We start from the raw sequence: 21348 nt of genomic DNA, 5'->3' as shown, positions 1-21348 counted from the left end.
AAAAAAAAAGAAAGTTTATCCTGTTAGCTCCAAGCCTTTACCATCAACAGATTTAACAGACACCCGCAGAGAGCTCTGCAAACCCACAAGCAGCGAACGGGCACAGGGAGGTGTTTCGTTTGCCCTGCAAAACTAATGAGAAACGCGTTTGTTCCGATATCGTTTCTTGTAAAAGCAAACAAACAAACAAACAAACAAACATCCTGTTGTTTATAAAAGCGCAGAAGGGATGGAAAGCCGGGTGAGAGGCAAGCACCGGGCCTTGGCACGGAGCCCGGCAGCGGCGTCCCTGAAGAGACGGGCAGGCGCGCAGGGTGCCCGGCGGCGGAGCGGGGTGCCCACGCCGGGTGCCCGCGCCTGGCTCCCACCCTCGGGGACGGCCGGGGACCTCCGGGGCTGGGCCGGGCCCCCGGCGGGAAGGCTCCTCACCGAGCCGCCCCGGCCGTTGCCCTTCGCGCCTGGTTTGAAGCCCAGTGAAGGCCAAACCGCCACCGCCCCGTCAGCCGCTCCCCCGCCGCTCTCCCGCCCCGCCCTCAGCCGCGGCCCCGCCCCGTTGCGAAGGAAACGGCGTCTCCGGTTGCTACGATGGCGGCGGCGGCGCGGCCAGGGCCGCGCTGAGGAGCGGGCCGGCTCCCGGTACTGACGGCGGCGCGCTCCGGTACGGGGGCGGCGGGCCCGGGGCGCCGAATGGAGCCCAGCGGGAATGGCGGCGGGGCGGCGCGGGGGCAGCACCTCCCCGGCGGCCTCCAGGACTGCGCGGGCGGGAGGCGGCACGCTGCGCTGTATCCTTCCGGCTCCGCCGGCGGCGAGGGGCTGGGGCGGGTGGCGGGGCGGCCCCTGAGGGCGGGCTGCCCCCGGGGGCGGCCTCCCCGCGGAGCGGCAGGGCCGCGGGGCGCCCCGGGCCGTCCTGCGCCCTGCGAAGGCGGGAGTGGGGCCGCGGGGCTGCGTGGGGCCCGTGTGGGGAGGGGGTGGGGTGAAATAAAACTTGTAAATTGTCTTTTTTGAACTGGTGTCGAAAAGTTGACTTTTCAGGCAGCTTTGGAGTTTTCTTCTTCGTTTTCCCTCTTGGAGAGAGGGACTGCCGTTGGGAATTGTATTTGCCGTCCTGACTTGGGGATCCTTATTTTCTTGTATTTAAGTAATAAGCAATACTGACACAAGTTCTAAGCTGCGCCTGTACCGTGCTACTTAAATCATTAATGAGGTGAGGCAGGACTGATCTTGCACTGTGGAGAGCTCTTATGTAGCTATATTAATGAATTGCAGTGTCAGCAGCTAATCCTTTAGATTGGGAGGGAGCTGTTTTTACTATTGAAACATCTTCCCTGTGATAAATGTTTCCATGTGTTACAGATTTAGGTAATAACAGAAAGATGTATCTTCAAATCGACATAATAAAGGTGAGATTTTTCATTTGCTGATACCATGAAAGATGAGTGCAAATCCTTTGTCAAAATCACTGTAAACAGTAAAACACAATTACATTTTTTTTCTGGATAAAGTTAGTCATGACCATAATATACATTTGCGGGACCAGCGGTTGTGTACTTAGTCAAAAGGCATATCAGCATTTTGTATCTCATGAGTAAAGTTTGCCCTTTCCTAAAAAAATACATAAAGTCAATCGCACAGGCTTTTAATCTTTTAACGAGCTGTTTGATAGAGTCTCTATTGTCCTTAACACAATGCTAGGGATAGAGCTTTAACATTTCATTTTGAACAGGATTTAGAAGAAGAACGTCGGGCATTGAAAGAACATCAAAAAATGTGTCGGAGTAGGGCACAGAAATATTTGATAGAGACAAAGAGAAGAAGAAGGTAAGTAACGGGTTCCTTTGGTGGGAGATTGTTTAAAAAAAAAAAAAGTGAGGCAAAACCTTGAAACAGCTCAATATATTTCTACTATTTGCACGTTCACATTGTTAAATAGCCTCGCTGCTTTGCTCTAGAGGAATCTAGGCTGAAAAGTTTCACCAATCCAGTTTCTTGCTATAGGACAAATAAAATACAAAAAGAATAATATTTTGAGTTAAGCGCTACTTTTTGGAAACTCACTGTAGTCACCTCTTATTGTATGAAGTAAGTAGCAATTTCATTTCATGGATCTGCATTTCTAATATTATTCTGGGGTTTATTACCTTCAATGGATGTGTGAAAAATGCATTCAGAGGTACAGTACGGTCAGCAGGCGGGCAGTTGTTGCCTTCTGAAGTGTATGCTTTTCTGTCTGCATGGTGTAACAGCTGCACAGCCTCCCCTACGTGGTGGGGCTTGGTGCTCCCACTTCCCAATAAACACAACGCAAAGTCTTTCTAGTACGGGATTATATTAAAGTTACTCTGCACTGACATTTTAAACAGAGCTTTGAATATTCTGCCTTTCTGCATACATGACAATGCAAAGTCATGAAATATTCTGTGACAAATGGACTAAGTAAATTATACATTGAGATGTTTCAGTGAGGTGCTGTAAATGGTTTAATAGGTATAGGGGGCTTTTCCCTAGCACTGAGCTCGTACTCGCACATACAGGAGACCAGGCTCTGTAGCTGTAGAGGCAGCTGGGTTCCTCCCGGAGAGCAAGCCTCCCCCTCAGACCCGCTTCCCCCGCCTAGTGTTAACTCGTTAATGCTCATCCCCAATAGTTCCCGTATCAGATGATTTTTGTTGTACAATGTTTACTTACTGAAATATGTTGATAACTCAGAGGCAGTAGATAGTGTTTATACTGCCATTTTAGCTTGACAGTATGTGCTGTCAGCATATGTTTTGAAATGTAAAGAAAAATGGAAGAGGAAGTATAATCACCTGGGAGTGATTAAAGGCAGTGTGCAACCCACAACCTTTGCAGATAATAAACTGAGTCTCAGCTAAAAGATTAAATATCTTATTTAGTTTTCTGGAACAGTACCACTGTAATACTACGCATCTCAGATGAGCACTGTTTATTGTATTACTGGTCTTGAAATATTATACTCTAATGTAAAAGCAAATACCAGACAGCCTGCGTATTTTTGATAGACTGGTATAGTTAAACTAATACTCATTGATACATAAATACATTTCCATATGAGTTTCATTGCAGCCTTAAGAAACAAGGTATAAGTCCAAGTTACTCAGGTGAGCCAGTTAAAAATTTAGGTATGGTATTCATAAAATGAAATTGTTTCCATTTGTGATCACTGAGAATGGCATAACTATAAGCATAGTAAGCAGTTCAAATGAAAGTCTGTGGTGACAAGTCTTCCCCTAATAACTGAAAAGGAGTTAGTTGTCTAATGTTAGAAAGGTAGTAAGTGCATACAGTATTAATAAGCTGTGAAATATAATATAAAAATTAAGGGCCATTGCATATATGGAGGAAAGTAATTTGGAAATAAAAAGTTCCTTGAAATTGAATATTTTTTTCCTGACAGTTATGCAAGTAGGAAGTGATTTATGTGCTAATGGATCAACCATCAGTTCACGTCTCAAATCTGTATATGAGCCGAGATCCATTAACTTTGTGACACACATAAAGGTGTTAGCTATGATGATGGTTTCTCAAGGGTAGCATGACTTCCTTAAGCTCCACATTCTCACCTGGCAGCACCCTAAATTCTCTCTGATGGGGCTTACAGGCATGTATCAGAAGCTATTCTTGGCACTACTGTTTTATAATTTCAAAACGGAAATTTTTTCTCTCAGATTTTTTTTCTTTCAACATATGGTGAGTAGACATGAGTGCACTGTGAAGTATGACAGTCTGTTTTCTCCTTCTAACCTTCACACAGAATGGCTGAGGTTGGAAGGGACCTCTCGAGGTCATCTGGCCCAACCCCTCTGCTACAGAAGGGCCACCTACAGCTGGTTGCTCAGGACCGTGTCTAGATGGCTTTTGAGTATCTCCAAGGATGGAGACTCCACAAAGTCTCTGGGCAACCTGTGCCAGTGCTCCATCACCCTCACAGTAAAAAAAGGTGTTTCCTGATGTTCAGAGGGAACCTCCTGTGTTTCAGTTTGTGCACATTGGTCCTGTCACTGGGCACTGCTGACAAGAGCCTGGCTCTGTCCTCTTTGCACCCTCACTTCAGGTATTTATGTACATTAAGAAGATTCCCCCCTGAGCCTTCTCCAGGCTGAATGGTCCCACCTCTCACGGCCTTTCCTCGTAAGAGAGATGCTCCAGTCCCTTTGTCATCTTCGTGGTCCTTTGTTGGACTGTCTCCAGTCTGTCCATGTCTCTCCTGTACTGAGGAGCCCAGAACTGAACACAGTCCTCCAGGTGTGGCCTCACCAGTGCTGAGTACAGGGAAGCATCACCTCCCTCTGCCTGCTGGCAATGCTTTCCCTAACGCAGCCCAGGATACCATTTGCCTTTATTGCAGCAAGGGCCCATTGCTGGCTCACGTTCCACTTGGTGTCCACCAGGACCCCCAGGCCCTTTTCTGCAAGGCTGCTTTCCAGCGGGGTGGACCCCAGCATATGTTGGTCCATGGGGTTGTTCCTCCCCAGGTGCAGGACTTTCCACTTCTTGTTGAACTTCATGAGGTTCTGTCAGCCCATTTCTCCAGCCTGTTGAGGTCTCTCTGGATGGCAGCACAACCTTCTGATGCATCAGCCACTCCTCCTGGTTTTGTGGCATCTGCAGACTTACTGAGGGTACACGCTGCCCCATCATCTAGATCATTAATGAAGATGTTAAATAAGACTGGGCCCAGTATTGACCCCTGGGGTACACCACTAATTACTGGCGTACCCCTGGGGTACACCACTAGTTACTGGCCTCCAACCAGACTTCTTGCCATTAATCACCACCCTCTGGGCCTGGCCGCTCAGCCAGTTTTCAGTCCATCTCCCTGTCTGCTAATCCAGCCTGTATATCAACAGCTTGTCTTTGAGGATCTTAGGGGAGACAGTATCAAGGGCCTTAGTGAAGTCCACGTAGACAATATCCACTGCTCTCCGCTCATCTATGAAGCCAGTCATTTCATTGTAGAAGTTTATCAAGTTGGTCAAGCGTGACCAAATTTCATGTCAACCTTAAATTTATAAAGCCTCTGCTAAAAAGTAATAGCAGTGAATTTCCTTTAGCAAATAGATCTAGGGAAAATATATCAGAGCTTCTGCTCTGTTCTCAATCTTGTGTCATCTAGGTTCATTCTCTTTGTGTTGCATTGTGGAGGAAAATTTTTCTGTGGGTTTTTTTGTGTGTTTTTTTTAAAGAACCACCACCAGCCTACCTTTAAACAAGATTATACCAAGGCTGAGTTCAAGTCTGATAGCCCCTAGTGCCCAGCACTTTTTAAGCTAATGAGAACTGCACATACAGAGAGCTTGCAGATTGAGGTCTTCTGGTTTTTCAACCTTTTCTAAATGTACTTGTAATGACATTTTTCCTGACAGTGTTGTATTGATCTCTTGTCAATACCTCTAAAATGCAGCAGGTTCAGCATTAAAAATATTCAACTTCTGACAAGATGTGCTCAGTTAATTGGTTTATTAGTAAAAGACAAAAACATCACCCGCACGGAAAAGAGCAAGTATAGCTTTGCAAAGCAAAGTCTCAGTAACTGAAGTCCCAGATCTTTTTCAAAGTGAATACTTAAAGGAACCCATATTCCTATCCTATCCGATGCCATCAGTTTCTTTGCATCTCTGGTACCGACCAAGCTCCTTAGTTTTGTGTTAACAGCAGTGCTTCAACGCAGTGAACAATCAGCCTACTGCTCATCTTCACACAAGTTGCATCAAGAAAGTCGTTCCTTTATTGGCTCACTAATACATGAAGCTGTGATTTCAAGATCAACTTAAGAATTAAATATGCTCTGGGGCAGTAGCTGACAGGTATTTTTGTTTAAATAACAGTATTCCAGAAATAAGAGCTACTGACTAAACACGTACTTGATGTAAATGAATAGGGTAGAATATTTTGTGTTTATATACCACAGTACTTTTTCAATACCAGCTGCTGATTTGCTGGGGACTGCAGCCATCCTGCTGCTACTGCTCAATGCAAACGTGTATCCCATTCTACTGTGATGTTACTGGTTGCAGGTGGTTGGTTGGTTGTGGAAACAGAATATCTCCTCATGCAATTGTTTATGTGCATTTTTAAATAAACCTTAGTCAGCTGTCTTGGTTCAGCGTTTTGAATTACCTTGAAATCTGCATAGCCAATCCATCTGTTGTAACTGGGGAAGGAAACACGTTCCCAATTTTTATCAGTTTCCAATCTATTCCCATTATTGCTGCCTTTTCAAAAAAACTTTGTTTTCAACATATGCACAAGCTTTGTGCTCCACCTACTGGCTGATTATCATTGATTATTTAATGAAAGCTCTAAATTATCATTAGTGTTGCTGATACGGAATGAAAAGCAGTCCAGTGCCAGAAATGGGAGAAAATTATTAGCACTTGGTAAACAGAGAGGGCAAAGTGTTAAGAATCTAGTATTGCTTTCTACATCAGAATGGAAGTGTGAAAAGTAGTGGCCTCTGTAACCATGTAGGCCTGCAAACCAGTATTGCTGTTGCTGGTAATGGGCCACCGGACTGTGCTGAATTTGCAAGGCCTCGGGACAGAGGCTTGCCAAGCTTGCTCTGAACTTTTCTTGACCTGCCCACAGCTTTGTTTTACTTGGTTCAGCTGTAACAGCAATTTCTCTAATTGACCAGGTGTCTGTGGCTAATTTATTTTGCCTTTGTTTATCTTTTTATGGTATGACTTTAGTTTTATATAGATAGCAGTAACAAGCAGTTATTCTATGTAGCGAATGAGATATTTATGACTCTAAGATAATGATGTAGCGTAGGGAAATACAGGCCTGGTACGATTGCACAGGCCTTGAGAACTGGAGGTGCAGGATGCGGCGTAGAGGAGTAGAGGCAGGGGATGATAAGAGATGGCGCACAGGCTTGGCACTGGAGACCCCATGGCTATAAACAACTCTCCGATAGTCGGTTAAAGAAATGCAGACCTAGATCTGACAAAACTGGCTTTAGGGGTAACAAAGAGAACAAAAGAATAGTATGTCATATATGTAAAAGGCACCATATATGGAATATTTGGAGGTACTGTGGAGCTGCAGATTGGTGAACAAAGAGCAAAGGCGTAAAAGCGTGTTAGCAAATATAAAAATGACTCCAGGTGGATCCTGAGGTGAGGAAGAAGAAAGCGTTAACATGAACATCATATTGCTCCTGGTGAAGGGATTCCAGATGCTGACAGCCCACTGTAACACCCCAGCACCACCAGAATGAAACTACCAGCGTCGGGATACAGAAGAGCAATGGAAGCGTGAGCATCAGGAATAGGGGTAGAAATCAGTGTGCGAATAACAGTTCAAATGTATTATCACTATTATTGAGGCTTTCTCTGTATGGAAGTATTCTAACTATTATTATTTTTTGGTAACAATTATATCTGGATTAATAGGGATTAGACTTTTAAGATTTTAATTATGCTAACAAAAAAAATTCTTGGCTTTATATAAGTTGCATTTACTTTTTGCCCATAAATAAGTACTGGCGTGTAACAACTGGTGGATAGTGCGCACAGCCGTCCTGTGAACCTTTGGGGCACTTTGGAGGACAGCCCTCTGTAAGCCCTTACGGCATTGTAAGGGTCGGTCTTTCTGAAGCCCTTACAGCAATTTGGGGCTGTCCTTTTGTCTTCATCGTATGACAATCGGAGAAGGTGAGGGAATAGAGTTAATACGCGTCCCTATGGTCCTGGTAAGTATCTCACTTAAAAAAAAAAAATTGATTTATGGCAACCTTGACAGATCCTTGTAAGGATATACAGTGTGTTTCCTGTTTGCCCATGAAGGGGATTCTGAGTGTGACACCCCATTCTAGCCTTTTCTTGATCTTGCTGTAGTCATTAAAGTATACAAGCACTCTCCTACCTCAATTTTAAAAAGATTGTGCACTGGTTTGCAAACATGATATGGCAATGGATGAATAATACCAACTCATTATCAAAAGGTTCATTTTATAACATCCATATGCACTGTATATATTCCTTTTTTTATTTTCATCCACAGTAGTAATAAGCATTTAGCCCACCTGGGAATGTAGCATCCATCACTTCCCTGTTGAGATAATTTAAGAAAATTAACCAGGAAATACTTCTACCATCTGGTCATACTGTTTTTAACATAAAAATGCCTTCCACATAATGTCTGTATATGTGAAACTGCTAAATATTTTAAGTTTCGTATTCCAAATTCACTATAAACATTTTGGCAGCCGTTTCAAAAATTGCTGCACTGCTGGGTTGTTTATAGTAGACAGAAAAACTGGGTTAAAAAAACACCGGTCAGGAAATTCTTCTGCTAACTCTCCATCTTAAAGCCAGTCTCTTTTGCCAATGTTACATGTGTGATACGAACCTAAGCTGGTGGCTTAAGGGGAGTGGATGAACAAACATTTGCTTTAACTGTTTTTCTGTAAGATGTCAATGTGCATTTGTAAAATTATTTATTTTACGTAATGCACCTGGGTGTCACAATTTACATTCTGTGAGGTCAAGAAGTTAATGATGCGGGCTTCACTGAATATCTTTAGTGCATTTCCTTGCATTTAAAATAAGATCCTTTTTCTCCCTCATGTCTTAATCCAAACCAAATAGTGATCATGATGAGCTGTGGTGAAAAAGACCTCTTGCATCAGCATTTGGACTTGCCCATTTCCAGCTATATGGAGGAACAGTCTGGTTTTTTATGCCAGTTATTAAGAATGTGGAAGAGTGCAGCTAAGCCATACTCCAAAATTGTTTAAAAAAATAAATAAAGGCTCTGTCAGAATTTACTCTTTCCTTTTTGGAGTTATACTCTGGAATTACTCCAGGTGCAAAGTTGTAGGATTTCTCACATGTCTGAATTTAACAACTACAGTTCAACTAAAGGCCTTCTTGAGCAGCTTCTAGAAATATTAAGGGGATCGAGAAGAATGTGTTTAAAGTACTTACTAGGATAAGCAAGTCTGTTTCCTCTGTTGTGATTTTCCTGTTTCTTTAGTCAGGATGAAGGTGTAAATATTGCAGATTTCTGTATCAGATTTTAATGTGAGTGAAATACAGGAATACTGAAAGTCGATAATGAACTCTAGTTCTACTTTTTTAGTTCTAACTTCTGGATTGTATGAACAATTAAAGTTCCTGTGAAATTTTAACCAAATTGCAATAAGACATTTTATGCGGATAGAGTTCTCTGCAGATATTTGCTGGTTTTGGATAACCGCTTGTCTGGCTTAACCTTGTGTCTCAAGTGAAGCCATTCCTGCTTGCTGACAAACTGAAGTTTGCAAATGAAACCTGCAGTGTTGGGATCATATTTTAATTTAATTGTGTCTCTTTGCATAAGTCAATCTTCTGTCTTATCTTTCATTTGAAGCTGTAGAATTTTATAACTTCTTCTGTGAAGAAGCATTACTTTGAATTGTAGAAATTCACCTGAATTTTTGAAAGTGTAACTATTAAGTGTCATTTGCAGTAAATAGGTTGTTAAAATAAAATGTAAGCTACCGTCTGTATACATTGCAGGATGTAGTTTCAGCAGTTCTTATGATCCAAGACAATTGTCAGGATTACCACTGCTGGGAGGTCTGGAGCTTTCTGAGGGGACCGTCCATCCAAAGTACAAGCAGTAATCGCTTATGTTGTTCACTGGCATTTTGATTTCTGAACTTGGAGAACATTAATCTGGAGTGCTATATACATTAGCAAAAGCAATGGATCCTTTCACGCATTTTGTCTCTTTTCATATGCTGCACCACTGTCTTTCTTAACGTTGGCAGTACAGGAGGTGCAGTATTGAAGAAAGGAACACAACTTCCAGCTTCCCCTTATGATATGGGGAGGAGTTTTAAGGTGCACTCGTAATGATGGCAGGAATGCAAGTATGTAGTCTTTGTGATTTAAGGTTTGAATATCTGCATAGGATCTGTTTACAGTGCATTTCCACTTTAAATATATATATATATATATATAGTCGTCACTTTCTATTAATGAAATGCAATAATTTGTCCATAAAATTGGGAAATCTCAGTCATTATTTTCAGTATGCTTTGACAACCATGCATATATTAATTTTCAAAATAGTGAAGGTTCTTTATGTTTCTCTGTGCTACGCTTTGGCTTCCAAGTGGATGAAAGTGGATATTCCTGTAAAAGTGTGTTCCTGGGAATTAGCTGGCTGTTTTCCTATTTTTTACTATTGTGCAACTACAGCCTTTAGACTTCCTAAAATAAAAAGTACCTCCTTCAAATTATTTTTCTGTTTTTTTTTTTCACAGGTGATTGAAGGGATACTAGGGAGGGTCAAGTTGAATAGTTTAGTTTGAGCTTTTTCGCTGAGAAGGGAAGAATAAAGAAAATAGCTTGAGTTAAGGAGTATCTCTGTTAAGTAGCAGCTTTGCTCCATTAAGCAAGAAGGTCTGTAAAGCAACTGCAAGTGATTAAAGTTATGGGAAGGTATCTTATTGTGAGGAGAGAAACAAAGAACATTTGGCTAAACATTACTACCTTTCTTTCCACTAATGCTGGCTAGGAGTGGGACCCTGCCTAGTGTACTAGTGACCTGTCAAATCACATTTCTAACACACAGGGAACTTCAAAGACGGGAAGCTTCCAGTTGTAGTGATCCTTGCATAGAAGGCTTTAGAAGTTTTACTTGAAGAGCTACGTATTTAAGTATTATTTTGCCTACATAGGCACTATGCCAATAACTTTATTGATAGAAGGTATATTTCACTCAAGGAGCTAATTTAAGTTTGTCAGCAAAAGTTGATGATTTTGTCAGCAGGAATAAAAATTCCACACAGCTTCGTCAAGCTTGTGCCTACCAAAGGAAAGCTTTGTAATGATGGTGGCTTTTAATTAAAGCCTGATTTGCTTTCCAGCCAGTAGAAGGACACATTTAACATATTTGATATTAACAACGGATTCTGTCAATCATAGTTTCGCATTACTGTTTTATCCCGTTTTGTGCTACTAATCTGATTGTCTTCCAGGAAGCTTCTCAAAAACTAGAAGTTGATACTAACTCCTACATATTTATGGGTAAAAGCTGTAGTTCCTTTGTGTTATTTCTGAATAACAACTTTTAAACTGTTACTTTTTCCCCAACAGCTTGTGAAAGGCACACACACACAGCATTTGCCGTTCACCTTCCTATTGATCTGCCCACTGTGATACATTTACGCAGTAATATAAAGACTGTGGCAAAAGTCACATCGGCAACAAGAACTTGTTGAGTCCGCGTGTTAATTCATGTATAAGAAAGAATCAAATCTCTGGCTGAGGCTAAAAAATAAAAAGATTATGGTGTATCTCTTCATCACCTGCTATCTCATTTACGTGCAGACAAACCATAAAAATCCAGCTGTGCTGAAGTTTATAGTATTTAATTTGTGGACAAGCAAGCTTTTGTACTAAAATTGCAAATTGTTAAGCAATTAAGTTACTAATATTTCAGTAAACGTGATTAGAAAACATAGGGATCATCTACTCTTGCTTCTTAAATACAGAGCCTTTGAAGAAAGACGGAAACAAGAAGAAGAAAAAGAACAAAGATTTAGAGAAGAAGTTCTGCAGCAGAGGAAAATTAAGCTTCAGGAAGCAACTGATAAGTTCCAGCGCGCTCATCTGCCTTTTTCTCAGCAAAAGCAAATAGGTTTGTAAATTCAGATTTAACCATTATTCACAATACAAGTGTTTTTCTATTAATAGAATATAATTGAGGCAAACAGAACAATTAACTTCACTCAAATTAATTTAATTCATTAATGTAAGCAAAACATAACTGACAAGAAGCTCAGATCTGATACATACAACAAAAATGGGTAGAGGGAATTAAAAAAAAAAACATTTTTTTTCCTAAAAATTGTATTGTGAAATATTTCATTATATTCCGGTCACAGTAAGTACAGCATCTCCTTGGGATATTGTGGCTTCCTGGGTTTTCCCCACTTTTTTCACTGCAGTGTGCTTATTGCTTACAATACTGTGCTTTCACAGCTGGGTGCAAGGTGCTACAAGGCCACTGGAAGTTGCTAGGATAGCATAATGATCCCATCTTTGAACCCCTGAACATGCAATAGTCAAGAATGTGCATTTTGTTTATGGTTAAGTAAAAGCAGCCCTAGCATATATTGAGGTATTACATAACTTTTGCTGAATTAGTCAGCTTTTTAAGCCGTTCTCTCACTGCTGGGAAGGAACTTCAACTCAGTTCCTGCTTTCTTGGAATCAGTGCAGACTGGCAGGCGTTTTTAACAGCATCAGCCAAGTCTGATTTCCAGTCAACTTTCCAGTGTCGGAACTCTTAAGATATGGTATATTACTTAGGTATTCTTTAACAGATTTACTCTCCCAACGGCAATTGCGCCAACTGTGAGGTAATGTCTCTGACTTCAAGATCAAATGTCAGATTAAAATAACAAAATAGAACAGTACTGATTTAGGACTTCTTCATAGCTCTACTGACAGCCCAGACTGTGTAACAATATAATGAATCACAATTTTTTTCCTTGGTTTTCCTTTATCGAAATTCTGCCTCTGCCACTTTCTACCCTACTTTTGCTTACTTGAAAGAGGCAACACCTTGTACCCGTCTGGACTCTTTCTTTCTCCACTAATTCGATTAGTAAGTCGCAATTTGGCCTCTGTAAAATATCTGCAAGCCATAACTTTGGCTTAGTGCATGAGTGGAATAATCATGATGTAAAAAGAAAGTTAGTGCTGGATTTTTTTAAACACCTACTTTTTCAACAGTGCAGTCTAAAAACAAATAGCAAAACTGTTGAATACATGTGTTACTGTAAACACTTAAATAGACTGGGGGTTTGTTTCAGAGGAACTAGAGATGCTCCAGCATGTCTAACGATGCTAAACCACTCAGTTTTTTCTAACAGTCTGGATTTAGGCTTCCAAACTTAAGAAACTTAACCAAACCATTTATGGTAAAATATTCCAATTTAAAAAATATTTTTTCCATTGTGTTTTTTTATTCTAATCCCTCTAGTCCAGACAAAAGCAGCTTTTCAGTTAGAAGAAGCTCTTGAACAAATTAAAGGGTCAGTTTTAACACCAAGACCGTCCTTGCCCAGCAGAAACAAAACAAACTTCAGGTAAGCACTTTCGTTTACTCTGATGATCAAAGGAAGTAAATTGCTTAGTGTATTCAGTAAACAGCAGATGATTACTTTTTAAGAAATTGTAGGCCATTTCTCTAGTGGCAAAGAAAGCATTGCTGTGAACTGTTCCAATGAAACGTTATGAAATGTACTTGAGTTGTTTGTGTCTATTTGGTAAAACAGCAGAGGAGATGACACAAACCTTTTCCCTTCAGTGGAATTCTGGGAATAGTCAGGGCTAACCCGGTCCCCATTCAGTTATAGCCTGACTCAGATTGCCATGGTTATCTGCTGTTCTATGAAGTATAAAGTATTCTGTCTAGATGATTTCTTATTCTCAACCAGATTTTTTCTTTTTCACATTCAAGGTTAGTTTAGTTTGTATATTCATCTGACAATCTTATCTTCTTTCCAGCTGTTATTCCTTTAAATTTCTCATCCTCTGTAAGCATCTTGAGAATCCTGATAACAATTTCGCCTGCAATTTCATTTTATATCACATACAATTTGAATTGCATACTTTTGACTCTACCCAAGCACTTTTTCTAAGATACCTTGACTTATCACAGACTGTTTCTTCATGTATAGTTTATCTGCTGTATTTGATAGTCCTTCCTGATTATCCCCTTCCTCATATCTCTCATGTCTTTAACGTTTCAGTTCAGGGTTTTATTTTTGTTGTTGCTGCTTTTGTTATTACTATTATTATAATTATTTTCTGCATGCTGTAAATTGTGCAGATGTTCAGAATAGAGATAAATTCTGTCTAAAAGGGGCCTCCCTACTTTTGAGCTTCAGTGTGTTCTTCATTGTGACATTAATATTCAGTTTGATTACATTTCTACAGTTGGTTAAAACATGTTTGCAGGCGATAAACTGGGCAATTGAGAAAATATTTCATACCTCTCAGCTAAATACTCATGCTATTTGCTGGTCAACATGCATAAAGTTCTGCAGCTATTACACTGGATTGGCATAATAAAGGAGGATTACAGCCATAAAAATAAACAAACAAACAAGCTACCTGCTAAATATAAGTTGAAATTATGGCAAAAAATGTTTCTGAACCCTGTCTCAGGGTTCCTGATTGTTTGTCTCATTTCACTCATAGGCTTGATTAAGGACAGCAGCTCAGTGCCTCTTCCCCCTGCCTTTCTCATTTCTTTCTTTATTTTACATCTTTCTTCAAACTGCTCCTTGTGCCTCAGGGGCTCACAGCTTTCTCTCAGGACATCTTCAAACCACTTACTATTTCCTTAATTTCTTACAGTATAACATTGCTGTTGCTCCATATTATATTTGTATAATTTAAAAAATTCACTATCCTGTAATAATGATAGTGTGTTCTTTTCCTGATTTTGATTTTTATAAGCTGATTTTCTAAGGAAATTAAATTTATACGTTCATATTCTTTTACAGTTTGTGTTCCCCTATTAACCAAATTTGAGAGAGAGCTAAGAATCTCAAAGCTAATTCTATTTCTACAAGTCTGAAATTTGCAATCAGTCAAGGAAGAAATTATTCAAACAAGTGACCCCAGCATGAAAAAGGCTTAAGAGTTGAGTCCACATTGACCTATTGGCAGGTCACAAGCCAATTAGTACGGATAAGAGAGCACATGGATATCTTGGAACCTACCACCTTCCCCAGCTGGTAACTAGGTGGCTTGGGTAGGAGCCATATGGGCTGGGTGAAGGAGGATGTAGAGAACGTTGAGGGTATGGTAATAAGGGAAAAAGAATGAAGTTATTGCAGTACAGGCTTGTGTATAGGGGCAAGGTATACAAATTAATATGAAATAAAGCTTTGCTTATTCTAATGCTAGCAATTTGTCTTCCTTCCTTGTGACAGAAAATACTCTATGCATTTTTGTCTGCATCTCACACAATCCTTTACTAAGCACTGAAATTCAAACTGAACGCGTGCTATGCAGCATAGATTCTTCTGGTCTGCTGCAGAAGATGTTAGTGCAGGGAAGTTCCTGTTAGTTTTGGTCTGGGAAGTCATAGTTTGTGTGGGTCATAGAAGTGGCATTTCTGTGTTTTCACACTTGGTTCCAAAAATTGTGAAAAATTCTCTTAGAGGGCAAATAAATTTCTTGCAAATCAGTGCAGCAAAGTAAGCTTTGAAACAGAAAAGCGTTTTGAGAAAGTTCTCAAAGGTGAAGGTCCTTCAAAACTCACCAGTTCTGAGCTGTAAATCTTTAAAAATATCTTATAATCCCTTTAATTGGAAACTTTGGGACAGCTAACAACTAACTCAGATGAGGTAGCAGACCCCTTTTCTGTATTTCTATCTCTTCTTACTCTTCTATAAACACTTAAACCAAAAATCTTGTATCAATCATCTTTAGAATTCACCCTCCTTCAGAAACAGAATGTATAGAATTCATTGCGAGTCCCCTTTAAAAGGAAGAAATGAATACTGTATTAAGTATTCAAGATAAATATGGCTGCAGGCCCAACTGAATATAGGTGAATTTTATAAGGTTCTAGAATTCTTAATGTCTATGTTTAAAAAGTTGTAAAAAATTAAATTAAGCAATGGAGACATATTACCTCCTCTTGGAGAAAGGCAAAAAAGCCTGGAACACCTAATGAGTGAGAGATTGTATTCTGAGTTTGCAGCAGAGCTACTCTGCTTCTAGTAAAGTTTAGTTATTAAATGCTGAAGCAAAGATTTTGGTCATCTCTTTATCCAATAGGGATTGGAATGTGTGCACATTAGGTGTGTAAATGGTGTGCTGCTCTTTGTACAAGATGTATTTCCCTATTTGTGTTTAAAAACAGTTGTATTTGATTAGGTTCAGTCTTGGGATAGAAACTGATTATGACAAATCAAAAATGGTCTCTGAAAAAAGTTGGAATGGAGAAACTTTTATAAATATAAATGGTCTAAACATCCAAATAGAAATCAAGAAACTTCCCCCTGCCCAACAGATTTTTTTGGAGCCATGTGTATATCAGTCTGGTCCACAGTCACAAAGTCTTTAAAAGTGGACAGGTACAGAAAGTTTTTTGATAGGGAGGATATCTCCCATTCAAAAGAATGCAGAATGTAGTTTTCTGAGTTCTAGAAATAAATATGAGAAGTTGTTCTCCCTTTTTGCTGTCAGCCATCTCATCAGAATTAATAAATTCCATTTTAGACTCTGCCAAATATATATCTCTGCTTAGGTCAGTGCAATTAAGCCAACCTTTTTGGAGTAGTGTATAAAATCTTCTGAAAAATAACAGCACTCTTGATGGCATGAAAGTTTCTGTTTTCCATTATCCTAAAATTGTACGTGTTATAATAAATACAGAAAAGGTCTCATTAGATTATTTACCCATTTGGCACAGATGTGCTAAAAAGAAAAGGGATTGATTTTAACAGGGAGTATAATTTTAGATACAGGAAGAGGATGAAACAGATGAAGGCTCAGAAGAAGGAACTGTGGAAACTTAAGCTGAAGAAATGGAGAGAAATGCAGGAAAGGGGTTATTGAGTTTCTGTACATATATTAGACATATGGTAGCCATCTCCAGCTAGGAACAATACATGTTTCCTAAGAATGCATTTCTGCTGGATAGGCAACAGAGGAGGATGAGGTCTGTGTACGTATTGTGTGACTGCACTCTTCAAATTTGCTCAATAGGGGTGCCAGCTGTTAAGGAAGATAGCTTTGTGTGGCATGAAATAGTTATATCTTCTTCCTACACTGTGTATTGCCCATATATGAAGGGAACCATCATCTTCACCATCACCTTCACTAAACATGAGGATGGGTAAAATGTGCGTAGTAGATCATCTTGTCAGGCCAGATTCCAATTAAAAAAAAAAGGAGGGAAATATGTGGAAGTATGATTTTCATATTTAGTTGCATATAGACTAAAAGTTCACTTTTGCCACAAATTTAGCTAAACACCTTCACCCAGTTGAACAATATTTAAGGGATCATGTTGATGTTGCTAAAGAACTATATATGAGAAATACATCCTGGGAATGTTGGAAAGCGTCTGCATATTGAATGAACAATAAGGTTTGGTTTGTTACTCAAAATACAGTGATTGCTGAGACAAAGTATCATTTCAAATATTTGTAATCATTGTGGAGTACAATGAATACTTGACCCTAAAACAGCGAGACATAAGCTTGGCTTTCTAATCAATTGTAAGGCTTACGGCTCTACTGAACAGATGTGAGAACTCAAAGCATGGATCTGGTGAGAGATTTCTGTATGTGCCACTTTGGATATGCCAGACTAAGGGCGTTTAGGGCCCTTGAACCAGGTTGGAGCCAAAAGACAGAATCGGTGTCCTTTGCTAAACTGTTCCACCTAGGCAGTCAAGCATAGCTGGCAACCTGGTAATTGTTACACTTCCAGAAGACTAAAGCTTGATCTGCCTATGAGCTGGTGGGTTTTGGTGTGTGGGTTATTTTTGCTTTTTTTTTAAAGGCTTACCTTTCTTATTGGTTAAAGCTACTCGTTTCTTGTTTTTGTCATCCTTGGTATCTACTTAGTTCTTTCTGCTTGTTTTCCAAAGCTTGGTTCCTATGTCTAATGATCTTACCCAGCCTTGTTGCAGTTCTATCTGCTTTTTATTCTTGCACATATCTTGTTACACACTCCCTGCCTTCCTAGTCTCTGATTGCACATTTTCCTTTTCATATGGCTTCACATGCTTCTTGGCTTCTTTGACTCCTGGATGTCAACCAGCCCCATGGTTCTTGCTGATTCTCATTCTGTAGCAACCTGTGGTTTCCTCTATGTTAATGTGGGCTTACCCTGACCACAGTACCCAGCTACACTAGCTACTCCAAAGATTCTTTCCCTCAGGTAGCAAATACAAATTCTTTAATGTACCACATTACTGACATTACACGTCATCAGTAGAGTTGGGCTCTCTAGATACTACAAAGCCTTCTTGCTATTTGAAGTAAAGGAATATCTGACAGCATCAGTATATGGTTATCCTCTATATAAGCCAACCTTATGGAAAAATAAAGGCCATTTTGCTTTTTTTTAAAAAAAAAAAAAAACAAACCCTCTGTGTTCCATTTCTGTAAATGACCAAACTATTGGCTGACATTTTCCAGAATAATTCAGCCTGAGGCAGTCACCCAACAACCCAATCAGAAGTCTGACTATTTATAAATAACAGAAGAGAAGGTTTAAAGTGGAAAGTGTTGGACAGTTTTAGATAGTACTAACAGCACCACCTGTAGTTCCATATAGTACAGCTGTCCTTCACTTGCCAGGCATTTATTGATGATGTACACTTTTGGAAAGGAATAGGTTTAAAAGTGTAAAGTTGACACATAGAAATAAGCCAAAGTAATAACTTATTTGCTTGCATCAAGAACCACAGACGACACTTCATCAGCATCTAGAAATGGTTCTTTCCATCAGAAGCAGATTTCAGCAATGGTTGGCTGGGATAAAACAACACAAGAGAGCAGTAGAACAACCATGGATAGTAACCAACTTCTCTTCCAGAAAAATCTGAAAGAAATGCAACAGCTCCTTGAAAAACAGCATCTCAGCAACTTGGAGGTATGATATTTTCATGTGATTCATTAAATGATGCTTCTTAAATGTAATAGCAAGTTTCCGGAATGTGATAAAAATGAAAGGTCTGTTAAGCACACTTTACCAAGTAGACAACACCTGAGGGCACACTGCACTATGCCTTACCAATAGATTATTTATAGTAAAATTATGCATACTTTTCAGTAAGAAATCAGAGATCTTTAAAAATGTTTGTAAGAATATTTTCACAAATTCTTCGAAGATATCTGTCATGTTGCCTTTCTTTCTGTGAACCTCAGATTTGTATGTCAGACTTCTTGGCTCTGAAGTAGCTAGCCATTAGTCTATCACAGGAGTCTTGTGCTAGCTCCAAACTTAAATTGGTGGCTTGTAATTTGCACTTAAGTTTCTGCTTTGCTGATTGCTACAGCTCAGCACAAAATGCTATAGCAGTATAATTATGATAGGTGAAATGTTGGGGTTTTTTTGTTTCTTGTTTTTTTTCCCCCGATGTGTAGTGATTTCTTAGGAATTGACTTCAAGTCTCTTGAGATCCTTTTTTTGTCATCTTTGGAATAGGTGCAGGTGTTCCAGTAACAAGCCCATTAACTTTCTGCCTAAACTGATTTTTGGACACAAAATCAGTTTCAAAAGTAGTAACCTTAGCAACACAGTGAAAATCAAGAAGAACTGAGCTCCACAGTAATTTTTTATGACTGCACTTTTAAGTGTGATTTTAGGTCTGTCAGTGTCGTCTTTGATTTTGGAAACATTGTCTTCAATATTATATTTTTTTGAAACAGGAGGACATTAATTTTGGACTCATTCTTTTACTTTATAATATTATCTCCTGGTACCTGGACTCGTGGTGTCTGAAATGACCTTGACACTATGGAGCACCATCCCTTTATATTGGTGATGGCTAGAGGCATGGGATCATTGGTGGCAACAGAGCAAGAGCTTTTCCTTTTAATACATCTGTATGGCTAACTTTTGAAAGACTGTATACAGTTCAGATATATTTGAAGTTCTTTGATATTGATGTTTTCAGGCACATTCATCTCTGTCTTTGTTACCTCCTTTGTTCCGATGGGTGTTCGTGAGAATCTTGAGCAGCTGATGGCTAACACAGAAAATCTCACTCAACTGGAGTAAATTTCAAAAAGGCTGAGGAGATAAAAAGTGCAGTTTGTACTGGCAAGGTTGTTGATTAGTGTTCAGTCTTATTTCCAAGCATAAAAGACGGAAGAACAAATGGCAATTTATAGAAGACAGCTGATAAAACTGAATTTTAGATAAACACTTTCAAACAAAATACTAAAAAGTGTAAGCTTTTTTTTTTTTTAATACCACGTTAGTATAGTGTTTGCAAATCCCTTCCTAAATGATGATGCTGAATTTGGCAGCGGCTGCATTAGGACATCTTAGAATTACAAAAGAAAATGCAATCTTTTGAGAAAAATGTGTAAAGAGATTCTTCTTAATATATTGTAAGACAACTATATTGTAGTGTATTTTATCAAACACAGTTATCACATTCTAATTGAATTCTAGGGAAAAACTTCTGTGATTCATGCACGATTTTTTACTCATAGTTTTTTCTAAATGTTATCATCAGCTTTGGACACTACATATAATACAGAAATTTGTGTTTACAAATTAATCTATTTTTGAAAATGCTTTGGTCCTGTAAAAAATTTTGCTTTTTTTTCCATAATGTATTTTTCTGCTACCACTAGGGGTTGCTCAGCTTCTTCCCTCTGATAAATAGTTTCAAATTATAAATATTTATACTTCAAACATTTGGACTTTCTTTCTTGAAATTACATGCTTTGGACTCTGATTAAAAAAATAGTTTATGCCTGAGTTTTGGAAGTTTAATGCTTGGATTGTGCTGGTGAGCATGTGCATTGTGACTTCCTGTGACGTGAAATACTATTTATAATACTCTTACTAATAAAATTTATAACTATTTATAATACTCCTACTAACATGAATAGGCTTCAGTAGTCTTGTTACTGTCGGTTGTCCAAAGTAATTTCAACAGTGCTTGCCTTTCTGAAACTAATGTCAAAGTATTTCACTGTGCATATTCTTTGCAGTCTAACCATCCATTGAGATCCCTTGACCTCTCTTTGTTTCTGTTTTTACAGGCCCAGCAGGATTATAAAGATTCCTAAAATTCTTTTCTTTCCTACAGGGTAATAAAGTTCTATGTAGGCCCTTACCAGTAGATTTGGTGTGTTCCCTGCTTTCCATCCCTAAAAATTTGTATAGTTTCAGCAGTAAGCCAAGGTTTTTAGTGACCCTTCTACCATTCTCCAAAATTATTTTGCTTAAAATATTGAGAGCAGTAGATTTTATTTTGTGCAAGTTACGTCTGAGCCAGTACATCAAATTATTATTTGTTATATGTCCATAAGTATGTTCCGTTTTGAAGAAATTAATGTTGTTAACTTCATTCACAATCAAAGGTTTTGTTGCACAGTCCTTTCCTGGTTTTGTTGCAGGCATAAATAAAATCTTTAAGGTGGAGCTGGTAGCGCAGTCTTTAGCTAAAGCTACATGCAGCTCTTCACCAAAAGACATGGCTCCCAAGTGTTTATAATTTTTCCAAATGTTAACTGTTTATGCTGAAATTTCCCATGTCTGGCACCTGCCTTGAATGGAATAATTTAGAAAATTTCCATTAAAATGGCTCAACTGTGACACGGAATAG

General features: G+C 39.2%; 1 protein-coding gene across 2 annotated transcripts in view; it reads left to right on the top strand.

Annotated features, from left to right (window-relative positions):
* The first annotated feature begins 687 nt into the window (after positions 1 to 687).
* The window catches only part of CEP126 (centrosomal protein 126), a 43415-nt gene continuing 22754 nt past the window's right edge, over positions 688 to 21348 (top strand). For both annotated transcript variants that reach the window (XR_015704820.1, XM_087758001.1), the window contains exons 1-5: positions 688 to 782; positions 1693 to 1818; positions 11510 to 11655; positions 13006 to 13111; positions 18461 to 18653. Coding sequence is in view for 1 of the 2 variants with exons in the window: in XM_087758001.1 (XP_087614127.1) it covers positions 688 to 782; positions 1693 to 1818; positions 11510 to 11655; positions 13006 to 13111; positions 18461 to 18653 (666 nt within the window). In the remaining variant the exon portion in view is untranslated. The remainder of the gene's footprint in view (positions 783 to 1692; positions 1819 to 11509; positions 11656 to 13005; positions 13112 to 18460; positions 18654 to 21348) is intronic.

Source organism: Nipponia nippon, unplaced genomic scaffold (genome assembly GCF_047370975.1).
Source record: "Nipponia nippon isolate SJK-2023a ecotype South Korea unplaced genomic scaffold, ASM4737097v1 scaffold_2, whole genome shotgun sequence".
Lineage (NCBI taxonomy): Eukaryota > Metazoa > Chordata > Aves > Pelecaniformes > Threskiornithidae > Nipponia > Nipponia nippon.
This window is presented reverse-complemented; position numbering and strand designations above follow the sequence as displayed.